Source organism: Sylvia atricapilla, chromosome 5 (genome assembly GCF_009819655.1).
Source record: "Sylvia atricapilla isolate bSylAtr1 chromosome 5, bSylAtr1.pri, whole genome shotgun sequence".
In the NCBI taxonomy this organism is placed as follows: Eukaryota; Metazoa; Chordata; class Aves; order Passeriformes; family Sylviidae; genus Sylvia; species Sylvia atricapilla.
The window spans coordinates 57,505,985-57,525,731 of NC_089144.1; the positions used below are offsets into that span (position 1 = coordinate 57,505,985).

The 19,747-nt window shown below is 38.6% G+C and overlaps 1 protein-coding gene across 3 annotated transcripts in view; it reads right to left on the reverse strand.

Annotated features, from left to right (window-relative positions):
• Positions 1-110: 110 nt before the first annotated feature.
• The window catches only part of PARVB (parvin beta), a 52,625-nt gene continuing 32,988 nt past the window's right edge, over positions 111-19,747 (reverse strand). For all 3 annotated transcript variants that reach the window (XM_066319591.1, XM_066319593.1, XM_066319592.1), the window contains exons 7-13: positions 12,925-12,983; positions 11,230-11,249; positions 9,964-10,025; positions 8,720-8,788; positions 7,716-7,817; positions 6,069-6,141; positions 111-3,187 (exon numbers count right to left, since the gene is read on the reverse strand). In XM_066319591.1, the coding sequence (XP_066175688.1) occupies positions 3,111-3,187; positions 6,069-6,141; positions 7,716-7,817; positions 8,720-8,788; positions 9,964-10,025; positions 11,230-11,249; positions 12,925-12,983 (462 nt within the window). In that variant the 3' untranslated portion in view covers positions 111-3,110. The remainder of the gene's footprint in view (positions 3,188-6,068; positions 6,142-7,715; positions 7,818-8,719; positions 8,789-9,963; positions 10,026-11,229; positions 11,250-12,924; positions 12,984-19,747) is intronic.

Sequence of the window (19,747 nt, forward strand, 5' to 3'; positions counted from 1 at the left end):
CTTCTCCACACTTTACATTCTCTGCATACCAAGAGCAAAGGGAAGCTCACCATTCATAACTTCTTCCCACAGATTTTTCCACTGAGAGAAAAGAAAAAAAACAGAAAACATAGTGATCATTATTTGTTTATTTGAATAAATAGTACAACTGTCAAAAACCATGCATAAACACTCCTGTTGTATTTTAGCAAACACAGCATTGCATTGTAACTTGCTTACAGTACACAACTCTTACCACTAAGATGGATGTCTCCAGCATATGACAAGTCCAGAATTTTATCCGCAAGGCTGGTTTTTAGTAGTTAGAAACCCAGAGTAAACACTGCTAAAAACAGTAGAAAAGACTCTTAAAAATTACATTAATACTGAAAGCACTGGGGTGTGGGGAAGAAGAGTAAGAAATCCTATAAGGTTTAAATTGATTTAAAAAAATCTGCCACTGTTGGTTTTTCACCTTGAAAAACAGAATGCAGCTGAGGACTATCTGAGATTCTTCTGTGGTAATACAGCTCACTGTAACTGAGTGTGTCAGGGAAATGCACCTAAAAGTCAAGTTGTATGGACTAGAAAAGACAGACATTCATTAAGCACTTACAATGTGCTTAAATGTGGGAGCTTTAATGCTGCAGACCATTCAGCATTCCAGATGAACTCAACAGGACTCAGACTGATACCCATATGTAACACCCCAGTACAACACGAAGACATCATGAATAACATTTTTAACACTGACTCAGCTTTCTGAGAGGCAAAGAATTATTGTGCTTGTGTCACAGAAAGGTATGACAAAAGCAGGTGTTCAGAGAAGCTTTACCTACATGGCTCCTCCTGGAAATGGGGCTGACTGGGATGAAGCCACAAGTCAGCTCAATCTGCCCTGCTCACTCATCTGGTTAACAATAAATACAGTGTCTGCAGAACAGTGAGCTGGCCAGACAGCCAGCAGCCAAGGAATGAAAAAAGTATTTTCCCTGTGCAACATCTACTAACAAACAAAACCTCAGCAGTATGGGCTGTGACTCCTGATCCAGTGAGCAGCCCTGGCTGACAGGGTATTCACAGAAGGAATGCTAAAGGAGACCCATAGTTGTAGCAAGGAGACCAGAAACACATCATTCAACAAAACAGACACTCTTTTATAACCTGTCATACCCTGCTCACATGCTCTGAAGATGCCAGCTGTATGATCCCAGCTCAGAAACACCCATTACCCTTTCCAAAGCCAATTACCCTCGCTTTTTACCCTCTTCTTTTTATACACTGTTTGCTTTTGACATTAATACTGCTTACAGTCTCAAAAACTACACTCTCTGGAGGTCTTTCCCAGCAACTCAGAGCATATAAACAGAGCTGGCACCTCCACATCACCTGAAGGAAGGGGGGTGGAATGACAACCCTTTAACAGACTTGCTTCCTGCAAACAACCCTGCATTAAACAAAAAGTTTGAGATCTTTCAGTTCAGTGACCTTCCAGCCTCGTGATACCTTTATTTCTCAGCACAAAAGTTAGGTCAATTTAATTCATCTGCCAGGAGAGCTGTTCCACCAGGCCTTAGCACCTGCGCAAGTCTCCTCTGCTGGTGTGGTGGTGGAGTTCAGTGGCCCCATCTGAACTGCACTTGTTCCAGGATAAGTATAAACAGTGAGAGGTCAGCTCCTTCCTAAAACACAGGCATGCAAAGATTCCCCAGAGAGCCTTGCAGAGCACAAGAGACCTGAATTTTTCATGTAAAGAAAGATGGGAGGAAGTTGTCCTTTTTTTTTTTTTTAAAAGAGGTGTGATGGGAGGTGATCCAAGTAATCCAAATACTAGAACTCAGAACCAAAAAATACAAAGCAAAGAAGCAGAAGCTCATTTCTCTCCCTTTTAGATGAAAAAAAAAATGTTTGAAAAAGGAAGGAGAAAATCCCAGTTGTAAAATTATACCAAATAGCATGTTTCCTCTTGAACCTGAGCTCAAAGGCAAATAATATTTGGTGCAAAAAAAAAAAAAAATCAAGTTTTAAGGAAAAAAATATGCCAACTTATAACAGGACTCAAGTGAGCCCATGGAGCAGAGAAATTCTACCTGCTCTCCTTCAGGGCACTCTGCCTAGTGTTACACCCAAAGCAATGGCTGCCCATAAAACAAAAGTTGCTGCTGTGATACATAAAAGCAGCAATCAAATTTCTCCCTTATGTGCTCAAAGGCTGATATTGAATGTTTATTCCACATATCATTTACTCTGGAAATGCCCATCCCATTTCCTCCACAAAGCTCTCATCAAAAACCCACTCAGAGGGCTCCTGTTCCAGCACATTCCCTCTGTTAGTTTCAGGAAGGACTAGGGAAAATACACTAATCCAGCCTGTGCCTGTGTGACCAGCTCCTGACCAACCTGACTGAAGCTGCCTGCTTAACAGGTGACAGTGGCCCTAGCAACCAAATTTTTCCTAGAAAAGAGATTAAATAAAAACTAGATATCAAAAGATTAGTTGGTCATCCCATTGCAAGAGTTATTCTGTGTAAACACTGAATGGAAGTAACACTGAGTAGAAAGAGGTGAACACAAAAACTGAAGCTTTTGCCATTGGCTTCAGACAGTGCCTGTAATTCCCCTCAGCCCAACCCACCCAACAGAGCACACAAATTCTTATTTAATAGAAAAGGCTCAGCTTCAAAATAAATTCCAATGGTGATTTTCTATTGTTAACGCACCAAGCCTGAAAAATTGTCAAATACTAGTTGCAGCCAAGGAATATGGAAAAGAAAGTCTTTTGCAGAAGCAAAGAATCTCAAGCCATGAGAAGGTCTCATGTTTTCCCTGCTTATTAAAGTAGTTAGTGGTATATTTCCTTTCTCAAAAGAACATTTGTGGATTATAGCAAACAACAGATCCATTTGGCAAAAGTGTGAAATACCTACACATTTTCAAGTGACCTAGAGAATACACATGCATCATTCTTAGTGGGATTGTCTTACAAACAGCTACAGAGAGAACACATCAACTGTAGGAAGAATGCATGAAGTACATAGCGTAAGGCACAGTGGGAGCATGCAGAGGGCGTGTTTATTGTAACTTCTGCCTGAGCAGGTTGAAGGATGAAGAGACCTCAGCAGCTTCCAGGATCACTCAACATTCTTGTACTTTGTGAAGAGGTTGTACAGAACCCTGAGGGTAGACTTCAGGTCCAAGTTGACAACATCTGTGGAATAAAAAGGAGAAATCCTTCATTTGTATTTTGTTCCCCCTCATTTGTCCTGACATGAACAGAAGTCCCCACATCTCTGAGCTGATGGAATTCTGGGAAAAAACCCCCATGGAGTGCTGATCTGCCCAAGCCTTTAAAATGTCCTGCACAATGTCCTTCAAAGCAGTCTTACAATCATACAGTCACAGGTAACTTCTCTCTGGGAAACAGAAGGTAATTCCCTTCCTCAGCCAAAACTGGCAACAGAGAAAGTCTGCTTTTGTCAGAGACCTGGAATAAAGACTTTGGGAAATACTCCTGATGACTTCCCTGGCCACAGAAGCAGTGAACAAGCAGTCACACACATTCTGAGGTACTGCACCGCATCCACAGCTCTGCCATGATATAGTCCGTGAATTAATTGTTAATGCAAAGCCTGAATCCTTAGCAGACTCCTGGCTTCTTATTATTTAATAACGCTTCTTATCACGCTAGGCAAGGAAACGGGTCTGGAACAGCTCTCAAGAAAAAAGCTTTCCTGTTAGCACTTCTCTACCTCTACTACAATAAAATGCCAAGAATGCAGGGATTCTGGGGGGAGGCACAGCACAGGGAAGGCTGAAGTAGTAGAAAGGAAGTTTGGATATAACACATAAGAAACTCGTAGGAAGAAGCAAAAAATAGGCAGTGAACAATATGTACGGAAGCAGAAGTGAGGAAGAACAGATAATTAAAACGTCATCAAAAGTCCTGGGAAGATAGCAAACTGTTAACAAACCAAGTACAATTAATGAGATGTCCAAGGGAAACCCCCTCTATCTGCTTTGAAGAATCATTGCCAGGACCTCTCCACCCTTCTTTCCCACCTGACACTAGACATCAATAACCTCCCTACTTCATCTGGTACATTAGTTATATCTCAAACATTCTTTCTACCCTTTTTTTCCTGTATTATTTTACATATTTAATTTATGATTTTCAGTTCCCATTTGCAGAAAAATCTTCTCCCGCCCCAAAGAAAGATGCTAGTTGCTGTGAAGTCATGCACCCTGAAAAAAGAAATGTCCTATCTGTATAACTGAAACAGGAAATTTCTAATTTTTCCAGGTATCATAGAAAGCTGATACACCCAGATTAAAACAAGCCAACCCAAATTAAAATGCAAGTTGAATGTTTTCTTAATTATTTTTCTTTTTTCCATCTTCCAGTAGTGGAAATTTCATCTCCATTCCTTGATGATGCAGACCAATGGTTAATAACCACTGTTGCAAAAGTTATATTGTAATTCCAGTTTGTCATTTTCCTAACTTTCAGACTAATTATATCTTTGACTGCTTGCATTAAAGAATACAGAGTGTGTGCAGTGCATCCTCCCTGTGTGGGCGACTGCAGTGTTCCTTATGGATCAGTGTCTAACAGGTATTTCCAAGACTAAGCATGTTCTCAGCCTCCTGTTTCTTATAATAAGATAAAATATGCACAGCCATAATATTATCAGCAACAGTTCATAAAATATTAACTGAAAGTGGCCATATAAACAACTTAAGTTGTGCCTATTTGCCTTTTTCTCCCAAAATCCTATCTCCCAGTTGGTAAACGAAATTTGACAAATGTGAAACCACAACACTGTCCTCTCCAAGGGAAAAGTTTTTCAAGAGCCACAGTCAGTTTCAGGCACACAGATGCCACACCAGCACACTCACTCCAACAGCTGGGAATTGCTGCTGGGAATGGCCACACACAGAGAAGAGGAAGGAAAATACACAAGAGATGGTACATCCTGCAACAGCAAAAAGCAAAAGAGGACAAGTTAATTTGGCTCTCTAGCTTATATTAATAATTAATTTTTTAACCAGTAAAACACTTAAAAGCAGATTTTGCTACTTATTGAATCTACACAAGCAAGACCTGCTAGAGTGTTTTATCATTCATGATAGTGTTAGGACGTCAGAAAGCCTTATGGACAGGTAACCTTTTCTAGTCTTCAACTTTTTTTCAGCATTTTCAGCATTCGTCAGGAGCACTTTTCATCCCCCAGTTTACAACAACAGTACTGACAGCACATACATGTCATTTAATACTGTCTTTTGCCTTTTTCCCCCCCCTCTATAACCATCTCCACTGTTTGTTTACTACCACCACTTTGTCCCATTTTAAGTCAGACCAAATGTTTCTTGGGGGCATCTTCATTTTCCTTTGCTCTGCAGGAGCTTGGAACACATACATAGTCTGTAACACCAGGAATAAAAACTGTTCATTTAGCAGTCATAAAGTTTTAATTCCTCTTTTTATCCCTAGTGCAAGGAACACTGCAGGCCTCATCAATAATTAATGTTAAAGTTCAGAGACTTAAAGGGAAATCTTGGGGTTTACACTTTTTAGTTCTGACTTCCACATCACATAAATCAAAAAGATCTTTTGCTACTGGTTCTCCTAAAAAAAAAACCAAAAAAAAAAAAAACCAAAAAACCCAAAAAACAAAACAAAAAACCAAAAAAAACCAACCAAACTAAAACCTTCCATTTATCTGTCACTGAAATCCAATCACAGGAGTCCAGACTAGCACCAGCTGTAAGAATTACAAGAATTAGACCATGAAAAGCTTTCTGCTTGGATTGTTATTGAAAACACCAGCTGAATTTATAATGTAGCACTGAACAGCTCTTGACTGACTCACTAAAGCTCCACTTGGACACCTCAAGTGAATCTGCTCCAGACAAGAAGCATGGGCAGGATACCCCAGGCACAGACAATGAAATACTTTGGAAAACTCTCAAGGGGCCTATTCACAGCTCCACTTTGTGGTACTATTGCTACTTGGAATGGAATTGAACTTGAAATACATGTGCTCTGATGACTTGATTCACAGTTTAAAGCCACCATGGCACGTCCATACCTTCAGGGCGAGCTTTTGGCTTCTTCAGGCCTCCATCTTGCATCAGCTCAAAAGCAAAAGAAACATTGTGCACCTGGAAGAGGTAAAGGGTTTAGAATCTCAGAGTTATACAGGCATCAAAAACCTTAAATGAAAAATTTTTAGATGCTTTATTCTCTCCATATTTGATAATTCAATGTAAATCAGTATCAAACATTCCCACATTTAAGCATAGCAGAACCATAAAGTGCTTGGTGATGGCAGTTCCTGGGCAGGCTGTGCAGAGAACCTGCAAGACAAGCTAAGCCCAACTGTACATAAGGAGCTTCTGAACAAGCCCCCACAGATCACACAGGAGCATCAATTCAGAGGAAAGAAAATGAACAAAAAGGGAAAGTGAAGGAAGGCAAGTGTCTATTTAATTTACCCTTTAGGGAACAAAAATTACAATTCAAAGAGATCTGCATAGCAGATTCCTTTTCCACGTTTACTGAAATTTAGGCAAGGTAATTAGCATTATGAATTCCAAGCAGTTTTGCTACTGCACATGACACTTCTGGAGACACATCATTTATTATTCAGGATTTTATTAATCTCCTTTACCTGCTGGAGTTCTTCCTCATTCACTGTGACAAAACAAATCACTTTCAAAATGGTGTATTTTCCCCCACAAAACACAGATCCTACCTCTCCTTCTTCAATTTACAAATTCCTATTCCTCAAGGCTGAGTCTGCATGCACAACCATACCATGACTTCAGGAATACTGGACAATCTTTATGAACTTCAACCATTAATAAAAAAATTGTAACCGAACAGATGCTGGCTGCAACTCAGCACCCTGCATTTCTACAAGGGCAAAAATTGAAGCTAATGGGATAAAGAAGCAAGAGTAAGCAATAAAGGATGTGTGAGATGTAACAGAGAACTATCCCTCCCAGAGATGTACCTTTGCTGAGGGGCTGACAGCAGCAATCCACATGGAAGCTGTTACGAAAAGCCCATTTTTAACAGAGCTCACAAAGCATTCCACCTTTCAACTTCAGGCAATGTTTACACTCATAACCTTGCCCCTCTCCTGCTGCAGTCAGCCAACACAAAACCTGTCCTCTGCACTGCAGAACAAAAAGCAGGGGGCACTTGCAGGACTGCAGCAGGACCAGACTCAGGGTATTGTGATATACTGAGACCAAATATACACAGAGGCATGTGCATGTCTGGGAACAGCTGCAGACAGAGACAAACTGGTTGTGACATTAAAACACAACCTGAACACAAGGAGGGGCAAGTGTGGGGCTGAGAGCAAGAGACATACACACAAGAATGCTTCAGGCTGTACTACAATCTAAAAAATTACTTTGGTTATGCAAAGTGCTACAAGTACAGAGCACTCAGTATTGTATTTATTCATCCTGGATATTCATGTGCTTTATGTGTTGTCTGATGCCAGGAACAGAACACCTTCCTTCCTGAACTGTGGGGAATTTACCCATTCATTTCATGATTTTTAGTGCTTTTAACTATCATGTGCCACAGCCTCTTTGCTAGATCGCCTAGCAAAGAGAATATACCAGGTTCTGTTTCACCTGGCACAAGGAGAAAGGATAAAACAGTCAGAAAAAACATGATAATAATGCTGAACAAACACGACTTAAGAGTTTCTACCCACCTTTTGATCAAAACTTTCAGGTGTTAAGTAGAAGTTGTGTAGTGGAACAAAATAGTCCTCAAGGAGACCCATGAGCAAAACCAAGTAAACACCATCTGCAAACTAAAGAGAAATATGAGTAGAAAGCATCTGTTTGTAAATCAGCATTCATAAACAAGAACAAAGGATGCTTGGCCCAAATAATGTATTTTGATTTATTTTTTTTTCTCACACAGAAGTGTGAGATGGTTCAGGAGTCTGTTCTTGCTTTCCTCATGTTCATTTAATTTGCTTGAAGAATCCTGCCAACTTCACAGCAGTAGTTAAAAAAACCCCAGACTTCCTGGGAAACATGTTTGCACATTATATACCCCCAGTCCTACAGCTACAGAATCTGATCATTTCAACCACAATTCCTCTTCAGTTGTGTGTGTTAGATACGAGAATCTTTGTGCTTAATCAAAACTTGAAATTAAGTCTCCCCTGTCACAGGTAGGAAGTCGAATTTCATAAAAGAATTTTTTTCCCCCTAGTCAAAATAGATTGTTCATGGTTTCAGCAAATACTTAATAAAATCCTACATATTTTCAGCCACCCTATTCACTGATCCTACCAGACCAGATGGCTACTGACTGGCTAAAGGGGTCATGTTCTGCAGTTCTAAGACTTCCCACTTGTGATCCTGTTATGGCACACACGACATCCTCTAAAAAATAAATTCTTGGGTATCTCTAAGGCACGAAGTAACAATTTCTTGTGACAGATCAGATCCAGTTGCCCAATTATTTCAGCAAAGCTGTAAATAGCAGTGAATGAATTACTAGTATTATACCAAACCAGGCTCAAATGAATTACCTATAGTCCTGGTATAATTCTCTTTGTTTATCTTTTTGCCAAGACAATAAGATTACCATCTCTCACAGCTCCGAAAACTCTGGAAACAAGACCTGATTCTGCTTAGCCAAGCCCACGTCTGAAAATCTGCAATTTACACAGATTACATCCAAGAAGACAAAGCCTCCTACCTGAGTTTCCAACTCGGTTACTTCCAAATTCAGTTTATTCAAATGTTTGTTCACAAAGGTGATCAGAGACTATTAAAAAAAAAAAAAAAAAGCAGAAACAGTGATGTCAGACACTACACTCACTGCTGATGTGAAAGGGTTAACATAATTTTTAAAGACATTTTTAAAAACACAACATGCATGTTTGCTGCCTGCTTTATCCCAAACAAGCACCCAGAACCGTGGTTTTGTTGCACCAGATGCCAGCACTCAGCAGATGGTGCTGTTACATGCAGCCTTCCAGCACATCAAGCAAACTTTAGTGTAACCGCTGTGATGACATTGGTTCCTGAGGGTGAAGTGAGTAGTAGCTGCATTTACTGTCCCCACTAATTTTTTCAGGTCCCTGAAGGTGTCAACAGCACAGTGTTGTGCACAGAACTCCATTCCTGGAGGGATGTGTGCAGTCAGCACACAGATTACAGCCAGGATGTAGCCCAGGTCTGAGATTTCTATTCCAGATGCAAATCCTGCCATGACAAACCAGATCTGTGCTAATGGATTGAAGCACAGAGATCTGTCAGCTCACTTACACCCCTTCCAGAAGGGACACAGAGCAGAGTGTTACCATTTTTATTGTGTGGAAAGAGTTAAGTAAGTTCTCTATCCACTTAAAAACATTTTTCTAGAAGGCATTTCAGGCCAGAAAGATAAAAACCTTCCTGAGACTTCAGCATTATTTATTTCACACAAAGGGAAGGGACAACTTACAACACTGATATTCACATACTGCTCTCCTAATAAGCAGCTTAACAGCCAGGCTGGAACTATCTGATGGAGCTACATGGAGTCTCATATATTCCCCCAAAACAGCAAAAGCTGGCAGAGAGAGATAAACAGCTCCATTACCCCTCTGCTCTGTCTAACACAAAGCCATGTCCAAAACATGTCCAATGGACATGGTGTGCAATGATGCTCAGCCTTAAAGGACAAACCAAGGGACCACAGGAATAAGTGCTCAGCACCTGGACAAAAGCAGCTCTTGTGTAAAAGCTTTATATTCAGTAAACTTCTTTATAGGTGAATCGCATTTCAGGGTACTGTGGAAAATATCACCTGGCTTTGAAACAGTAACCCTTGGGGATAAACACCCTTTTCACTACTTCAGATTCCTCTTCCTTTATTTACTGGATGTTTCTGAGTATCTTCCCAAGAGGATAGAAAAGAATTGTAATGTGGAAAATAAAGCCAGGATTTTACTCTACCTTTTTGACTACGCTGAGCTTGTCTGGTGCGTGATCAAAAAGCGTGTCAAAGGCATCGCGCTCTGGTTTGGGGGGAAAAAATTAAAATCACAACACTTCCAAAAACTAAAATCAGAACACTTCCAACAGCACAAGTTTTAGAAGCAGGTTTCCTGACCAAAGCTTAAAGGTTTTTCTCCTTGGAAAGTCACGTAACAGAGACCCAAGCTAAAAGTCAGCACCCTATCTCGGTGTCTGGCTACATGCCAGAGCAGACTGGGAATTCTAGAGGTAACTGAAAATAAACATATTCACTGATTTCCCTTTTCTGCCATTCAAAACTGGTACACAAAATATGTGCATGAAAGAAAAACTAAAATTCACAACAAATTCTGACTATACCCCAGTCCTAACTTAAATAGCTATGGTTGCATCCACATTCAGCATCAAATTCAGACACTAATTTGGTTAATTTAGAATTACTGGTAGTACCCCTGATATCAGTAAAGCTTAAAACTGAGCTCAAGTGAATTCTGATTCAGCAGTGTATGAAGAGCAAAGCCTACAGACAGTATAAAGATTTAAATTATGTTTCTACCTTCAAAGCACTGTCTATCAATATTTAATCCAATCTGTATTCAACATAGTTTTTAAGAGCTTTTCCATGATCAAATACTATTTATTTACAGAGCAAATTTTAATAGTTTTCTGCTGTCAAATAAACAAAGATAACTACTATCAAGATTCCTTTGGTATCTGAAAATACATTATTTAGCCCCTATAGCTCTCTGACATTACTTATTTTCCAATGCCTTATTAATATTTAATGTAGATACATTGCAAGAGGAGAAATGACAGTTTTGACATATTATAATGGGCAAATAAAAAAAATAAATTACTTTTTTCATCCTTTATAGGAGCATATATCTTTAAAATGAGAAATTACTTAATGCCACCAAAAAAAAAAAAAGGCAAAAAGGGAACTCTCTTGGCAGCAACACCAAAAGAAATGGTTTTTGTTTAGAAGACAGTTGGTAAGGCCTAAACTTCAAAGTCAAGCAAGTACAGAGGAGATAAGATTCTCCATGCAAAGGAGTTAGATCTGGTCCTACCCATTAATCTCCTCATCTGCATGGAGTAACAAAACCTGTCCCCACAACACATTCCAACCTCATGGAATTGCTCAACCCATTGTCTTGATCTACTGAAAGAAAAAATGACCAGATTTCTGTGCCTGACACAAATAAAACAAAAGCAAAAAAATTCAGAGTCAACTTTATTACTTACCAAATCTTCCCATCATCATCCTGCAAGTCAGAGAATTCAAAAAGATTAAGTAAGTTCATGAATAATCAGTTTGAGAAGACAAGAAAATGGCTCTAAAAGGAGTTCTCCTTCAATATACAGAGGGCCAACAACCTGTACAAACCCAGGGGGCTGAGCACATCACAGACCAGACCCAAATCCCTGGGGCAGGAATGACCCCAGCAGAGGACCAGTGATGTCAGGGAAATCCATTTGAAATTAATGAAGATGCTTAATTACATTTTATGCACAATTATCACTTCTTACCCACACCTTTTATGATGAAGGCTGAATGACTAAACGTGCATGTGTGTGCATTTCCACAAATATCACCTAAACCACACAGCTTACAATAAACAAAGCCATCTATCTCACTTGAACCTGTTTTCTCTGAAGAAAACACATTCTATGTGAATGTTATGTAAACAAAACTGCCACATATTAAATACATACATAGCAGTGACATCACCAGACATATGCAGAGGTTTATTAGCTGAGAATCAGGCCCTGATTGGCACAGAGGAATTTGAAAGTATGCAGCGAATGTTGGATTCTGCTAATCACTGCATCTTCCATAGGTGCGCTTGTAACTGGATATACAACACATTAAGCAGTAACCTCTTAATACTGTAATCACTGTGTAATATTAATTAGCTCCATAAAATACATGTATAAACCCACATGTTTTATATATAAACATAAATCTGCAAACATCTTTCTTGCTAAAAAATGTCCCAGCCCCAGCCTGCAGATCACATCTTGCAAACCACATCTGGAGGAGAGCACAAGCTCACTGCATTGTTCAAAGGCACAGGAGAGAGGGGAGGAATTTTGGCCCACAAACCTGAGCCAGAGCTCTGATCCTACAAAAACCACTGTGAGATCTTTAATGTCCACACAGAGACATTGTGATCTCATTTCTGAGCGCTTCCATCTGAAAGAACTTCCCCACTAAGTACCACATGGTGCTCCATTTATCTTCAAAGCCACGGGAAGCTGAGCCAAGGCTTCAGGGAGCCAATACACTGATAAACTGAGGGAGGGCTCATGTAAGCCCCTCTTAGAAAAGCTGCCTTCAGGCCATGTGAAGGAAAACCACAGCCTTCAGTTGAAGCCAAAACGCATGTCTAACTTTCTCCATATAAAAAGGACTGTAAAAACATAAAGCAAAGTAAGCTCGTACAAAAACTGGAGAGGGAAGAGGTTAATTTATTTATTTTTGCTGAACTCTTCTCTCCCTACTGCTTTAATTGTATTACTTCAGTTTCGAGAGCTATGTCAAAGAATTGTCTCTTGTCAAACTAATTCTCCCCCAAAACACCTACATTAGCCCTTCACTTAATAGAGAAAATAGTACTAGGCAGAAAGCATATATACATATATATATATATATATATATATATATATATATATATATATATAGCTATATCCAGTAGGCAGGGGGAAAGAAGGCTCACAAAAGTCACTTTCAGTTAAAAACTTCTCAGACACAACAATTTCCAGAGGAGACTTCTCCCTTGCAGTGTATTTTCAGAGATCAAGTCATTTCCATGTAGTTAAAAAAGCACCACATGGAGGGATGTCATTAATTTAGCAGGAATGGGGGAAAGATTAAACTTTTCTCTCGTCCTTAGAAATGGTCTCACACCCTGAAGCAATGAAGCATTTTGTGCTTACTCTGTCGTGGTGGTCAGCTCCTCTGAAACATGAGTAGTCTGCAGGAGGCCTTCACGTTTCTGGAAAGGAAGATGGAATTAGCAAAGGAGAAACTCATCAGGGGCTCATTCAGCATCTTTCAGAGCACCAGAGGACAGAACTGGATGAATTCACCAAGTTTCACAGAGGCAGAGGTGAAACAGCCGACACAGGAGGATTCACTCCCAGAACAGTGGCACTGATCAGGCTGACAGCCAAAGGGATGTTTGAGAAATGTATATTTACTCCTCTATGTGCACCTAACTGCCTCACTAACAGTTCTCCTAAGACCACAGTCAACATCATGTCTGGAACACAATCTAAGAGTTTGTCAGCCCCATCTTAGACCCCTGCAGGGCAGCTGGTTATGTCACTTTGTCAACCAGCACTTTGCCACATCTGGCAGCCTGACTCTTCTGGTGTTCCCAGGCCAGGGCTCCAGAGTGCTGGCACAGCTCTCCTAGAGCAGGCGTGGCACTGGGGCCACTGCCACACACCTGACAGGGACTCATCCTCCAAGGAAACACAGGAAGCACTGAAAGTTCAGCCCATATTTCACAATGAGCAGTATTTCCCCGATACCAGGTTGTCTCTGCTTGGCATAATTTTCTGCACGAATAAGGAGTCTCTGCCCAAGAGAAACAGCATGTGCTGAGACAGTTTCAAAATACCTCAGAGGGTGGAAGTGCTTTCACCTGAGTGAAAAACTTGCTTAGCATCTCCACGGAGTCCTTTCAAAACTGTGCTTGAATGGAAGAATTTCTTTTCTCTCTTCTTTGTGCTCAAAAAGCACAGAAAGAGCTCAAATCTCAGCAGCCATCTAGGAACCAGGTCTGCCTGAATCACTTAGGGGAGGATTAATAAAACTTTCCAGCTCAGGTAAGCAGGGAGACAACTCCTTTACCGTCTCTATCATTTTCACCAGATGAACCTCAAGCAAGAACTTCTTAGGGAGAGCAGCTTTGAGGAGAAACACAACCTTCTCCAGAAGGAGTTCGAGAAACAAGAATTGCAATCTAAATTGAAATCAAAGAGGAACTCCTGCCCCTCCACTCCCTCCTGAAGAAAAGAAGGTAGGCAGAGCTGCTGGGAGGGAGGGAGCCTGGCTGGAGGCATGGGGGAGTTGTTACAGCTCCATCCCTGACAGGGCCCTGGGCTTTGTGCTGCCAGGCTGGCCACGTCTTTACAGCCCTCACTTCCCTATCACACTCCTATCTCATCCTGTTCCCCGAGGGAGCCACAGAAACAGCGCCAGGAGCTTTGGGAAAAAGCCAGCATGACAGCATGGATGGAAAAATGAGGAGGCATCTGACAGGCCGGTATTTTCCTGCACACAAAACAATGCTGTCTTTATTCCATCCCACCACATCTCTGCTTTGTTAACACAGGGCTTCCAAGCACCCTGAACCCCAGGGAGAAGATGGTGTAACCTGTGAACAAAAGCTCAGTAAGTGATGGGTAATGCCTCCGAGTGTCTGATAAGAAAGAGAAAAGGATTCCAACACTGGCTCCCCAGTTGATGGAAAAGGAAGCACTGCTCCCCTCCCAGGCAGCTGAGCATGCTGCTCTCACAGCAAGCCTAGGTCTCCTACCTTGCAATCCAAAAGCAAACATCATTCCTTGATAAAAATGTTGATTCTTTCCACCACTGGCACCAGACACGTTTATTCGTCATCTTGCCTTGACTCTGACCTTTCTGTCTGCAACTCAGACTAAAACAGAATGACTGTAAAAATACCCCAGCTCTCCCAGCAGCAACATGGTGGGACATGCTGCAATTTTAAGAATGAGGCTGAGGAAAGCTAAGCATAGAAGATGACAATTCCTGAGCCTTGCAAAAAAAACCAACACTGTGAGCCTTAAGGACAATTTTTACACTTAATTCTGTGAACTTCTTTGTTTTCCTGAATTAGGGTATTTCTTCACCATGCAAGCTTACATTTTAAATAGCAAGCAGTAGAGTCAGCTATAAAACATATTTTCACTTCTCACTGGAAGCACCAACAAAACCAACTGAGTTTCTCTCCTCCTTGCCCTCATTGAGAAGGACTGGAATGACAGGCACATATCGAGTGACACCAGCATTAAAGCATGTATCATCCTTGAATCTTACCTCAGCACTTAGAGTAGCTGCTCACAGGACTTTAACTAGAAGGCCCACCTAAACTCTTGCTCTGCCAGGACTCTTCTTGAATAACCTGGGCATACATTGCCAAAGTTACTCAGTTTCCTATTTCACACAAAGAAACCAGCAAGAAAACTAATTCTGGAGGTTGATTTCAAAAAGGCTTTCAAGTTACTCCCAAGCAACTCTTTCAGGAACTCAGTTCCTGAGAGGGGCTACATCATGGAGGCCATCATGAAATAATAAAACAAAAGTGGGTTTTTGCTGGGTTGGTCTTGTAGTTGTTCCACATAATATGGAAAGACAGATAGCTAAAGGTTCTTCCTGACAAGGGAGGTAAAACAGAAAGTCATCTCCAAAACGCTTGTGAGCAAACTAACAGTGCAGGACCAAAAAAGCATAGTGCACTGTTTGACAGACCCAGACTGAGTTACAGGTATTTCTCAGACTCTAAATCAATGATAAAAAAAAAAAAAAAAGGCAAGCAGCAAAGCAGCATCTTAGAGTTTCAGTCTGTCACCTCAAGATGCTAAAGGAAGAGATGAATTTAATGGAAGGGCAGAATCACCATGGAACTGTGGAGACCTGGATAAGTACCTTCCATGTGGCACAGTGCTAACATAACATCATCTCACTTGATGGATCAGAACATTGAAAGTAAGAGAAAAAAGACCTCAAAGCATTTACACAAGCTCATAAGGTGTTCTGCACTGCTCTGGGATGGGCTGTGAAAATGCACACATCTTGGCTGAGCAGTACTGTGAAACCACTTTATTTGGTGTAAGCACAGTCCTCAGGGATCTGCACAGAGTGAGGACAGTTCAACAAGAGGATAAAGATAATCAAAGTCACCCATGAAAATGAGACTTAGCTAGTTTTAAAAATCTCAGTGTGTGTGTGTTCCTGCACCATACTCCCACAGCATCTTGCATGGTTTTCTTGCTGCAGGGTCAGTTCTGAAAGACTTGCCCACAAGTCACTTAAACTGTTTATTTACCCCCTCAAATGTATATCAAAGCAAAAAGAGGCATTTAAATGAAAACCTCTCAGTTAACACCTTGTGCTGTGATCTAGTTTGACAGAACCATGTTCATTACTGGGATATGGAACAAGAGATCACTTAAAAACAAATTGGTAATAGTGACAATATTCTTCTTCATAATAGTTTTCTTATTTGGGCTAGGAACAATATTCACCATTCTGTTTGTCATTAGTATAACAAAGGCAAAACAAAGTCCATTTAAAGAGATGTGTTACTGAACCAGCATGTATTTTTAGACTAGATTATGGACTAGATTATTATTTTGTAGCTGAGCTACAGAAATTCAGTTTACCAAACTATAAGGAAAAATTTCTTTTTCCAGAACAAACATGCTCTGTTTCATCCCACCCCTCACTTTCCATTTAAATGAACAAAACTGAAGAGTTGCAAGCTTTTCCTAGAAATGGAAAGAAAGAAATGGAAAGAAAGAAATGGAAAGAAAGAAATGGAAAGAAAGAAATGGAAAGAAAGAAATGGAAAGAAAGAAATGGAAAGAAAGAAATGGAAAGAAAGAAATTGAAGAAAAATGGAAAGAAAGAAATGGAAAGAAAGAAATGGAAAGAAAGAAATGGAAAGAAAGAAATGGAAAGAAAGAAATGGAAAGAAAAGAAATGGAAAGAAAGAAATGGAAAGAAAGAAATGGAAAGAAAGAAAATGGAAAGAAAAGAAATGGAAAGAAAGAAATGGAAAAGAAGAATGGAAAGAAAGAAATGGAAAGAAAGAAATGGAAAAGAAAAGAAATGGAAAGAAAGAAATGGAAAGAAAGAAATGGAAAGAAAGAAATGGAAAGAAAGAAATGGAAAGAAAGAAATGGAAAAGAGAAAGAAAATGGAAAGAAGAAATGGAAAGAAAGAAATGGAAAGAAAGAAAATGGAAAGAAAGAAATGGAAAGAAAGAAATGGAAAGAAAGAAATGGAAAGAAAGAAATGGGAAAGAAAGAAATGGAAAGAAAGAAATGGAAAGAAAGAAGGGAAAGAAAGAAATGGAAAGAAAGAAATGGAAAGAAAGAAATGGAAAGAAAGAAATGGAAAGAAAGAAATGGAAAGAAAGAAATGGAAAGAAAGAAATGGAAAGAAAGAAATGGAAAGAAAGAAATGGAAAGAAAGAAATGGAAAGAAAGAAATGGAAAGAAAGAAATGGAAAGAAAGAAATGGAAAGAAAGAAATGGAAAGAAAGAAATGGAAAAGAAAGGAAAGAGAATGAAGAAAGAAATGGAAAGAAAGAAATGGAAAGAAAGAAATGGAAAGAAAGAAATGGAAAGAAAGAAATGGAAAGAAGAAATGGAAAGAAAGAAATGGAAAGAAAGAAATGGAAAGAAAGAAATGGAAAGAAAGAAATGGAAAGAAAGAAATGGAAAGAAAGAAATGGAAAGAAAGAAATGGAAAGAAAGAAATGGAAAGAAAGAAATGGAAAGAAAGAAATGGAAAGAAAGAAATGGAAAGAAAGAAATGGAAAGAAAGAAATGGAAGAAAGAAATGGAAAGAAAGAATGGAAAGAAAGAAATGGAAAGAAAGAAATGGAAAGAAAGAAATGGAAAGAAAGAAATGGAAAGAAAGAAATGGAAAGAAAGAAATGGAAAGAAAGAAATGGAAAGAAAGAAATGGAAAGAAAGAAATGGAAAGAAAGAAATGGAAAGAAAGAAATGGAAAGAAAGAAATGGAAAGAAAGAAATGGAAAGAAAGAAATGGAAAGAAAGAAATGGAAAGAAAGAAATGGAAAGAAAGAAATGGAAAGAAAGAAATGGAAAGAAAGAAATGGAAAGAAAGAAATGGAAAGAAAGAAATGGAAAGAAAGAAATGGAAAGAAAGAAATGGAAAGAAAGAAATGGAAAGAAAGAAATGGAAAGAAAGAAATGGAAAGAAAGAAATGGAAAGAAGAAATGGAAAGAAAGAAATGGAAAGAAAGAAATGGAAAGAAAGAAATGGAAAGAAAGAATGGAAAGAAGAAATGGAGAAGAATGGAAAGAAGAAATGGAAAGAAAGAAATGGAAAGAAGAAATGGAAAGAAAGAAATGGAAAGAAAGAAATGGAAAGAAAGAAATGGAAAGAAGAATGGAAAGAAAGAAATGGAAAGAAAGAAATTGAAAGAAAGAAATGGAAAGAAAGAATGGAAAGAAAGAAATGGAAAGAAAGAAATGGAAAGAAAGAAATGGAAAGAAAGAAATGGAAAGAAAGAAATGGAAAGAAAGAAATGGAAAGAAAGAAATGGAAAGAAAGAAATGGAAAGAAAGAAATGGAAAGAAAGAAATGGAAGAAAGAAATGGAAAGAAAGAAATGGAAAGAAAGAAATGGAAAGAAAGAAATGGAAAGAAAGAAATGGAAAGAAAGAAATGGAAAGAAAGAAATGGAAAGAAAGAATGGAAGAAAGAAATGGAAAGAAAGAAATGGAAAGAAAGAAAATGGAAAGAAAGAAATGGAAAGAAAGAAATGGAAAGAAAGAAATGGAAAGAAAGAATGGAAAGAAAGAAAATGGAAAGAAAGAAATGGAAAGAAAGAAATGGAAAGAAGAAATGGAAAGAAAGAAATGGAAAGAAAGAAATGGAAAGAAAGAAATGGAAAGAAAGAATGGAAAGAAAGAAATGGAAAGAAAGAAATGGAAAGAAAGAAATGGAAAGAAAGAAATGGAAAGAAAGAAATGGAAAGAAAGAAATGGAAAGAAAGAAATGGAAAGAAAGAAATGGAAGAAAGAAATGAAAGAAAGAAATGGAAAGAAAGAATGGAAAAGAAAGAAATGGAAAGAAAGAAATGGAAAGAAAGAAATGGAAGAAGAAATGGAAAGAAAGAAATGGAAAGAAAAGAAATGGAAAGAAAAGAAATGGAAAGAAAGAAATGGAAAGAAAGAAATGGAAAGAAAGAAATGGAAAGAAAGAAATGGAAAAGAAGAAATGGAAGAAAGAAATGGAAAGAAAGAAATGGAAAGAAAGAATGGAAAGAAAGAAATGGAAAGAAAGAATGGAAAGAAAGAAATGGAAAGAAAGAAATGAAAGAAAGAAATGGAAAGAAAGAAATGGAAAGAAAGAAAATGGAAAGAAAGAAATGGAAAGAAAGAAATGGAAAGAAAATGAAAGAAAGAAATGGAAAGAAAGAAATGTAAAGAAATAAATGGAAAGAAAGAAATTGAAAGAAAGAAATGGAAAGAAAGAAATGGAAAGAAAGAAATGGAAAGAAAGAAATGGAAAGAAAGAAATGGAAAGAAAGAAATGGAAAGAAAGAAATGGAAAGAAAGAAATGGAAAGAAAGAAATGGAAAGAAAGAAATGGAAAGAAAGAAATGGAAAGAAAGAAATGGAAAGAAAGAAATGGAAAGAAAGAAATGGAAAGAAAGAAATGGAAAGAAAGAAATGGAAAGAAAGAAATGGAAAGAAAGAAATGGAAAGAAGAAATGGAAAGAAAGAAATGGAAAGAAAGAAATGGAAAGAAAGAAATGGAAAGAAAGAAATGGAAAGAAAGAAATGGAAAGAAAGAAATGGAAAGAAAGAAATGGAAAGAAAGAAATGGAAAGAAAGAAATGGAAAGAAAGAAATGGAAAGAAAGAAATGGAAAGAAAGAAATGGAAAGAAAGAAATGGAAAGAAAGAAATGGAAAGAAAGAAATGGAAAGAAAGAAATGGAAAGAAAGAAATGGAAAGAAGAAATGGAAA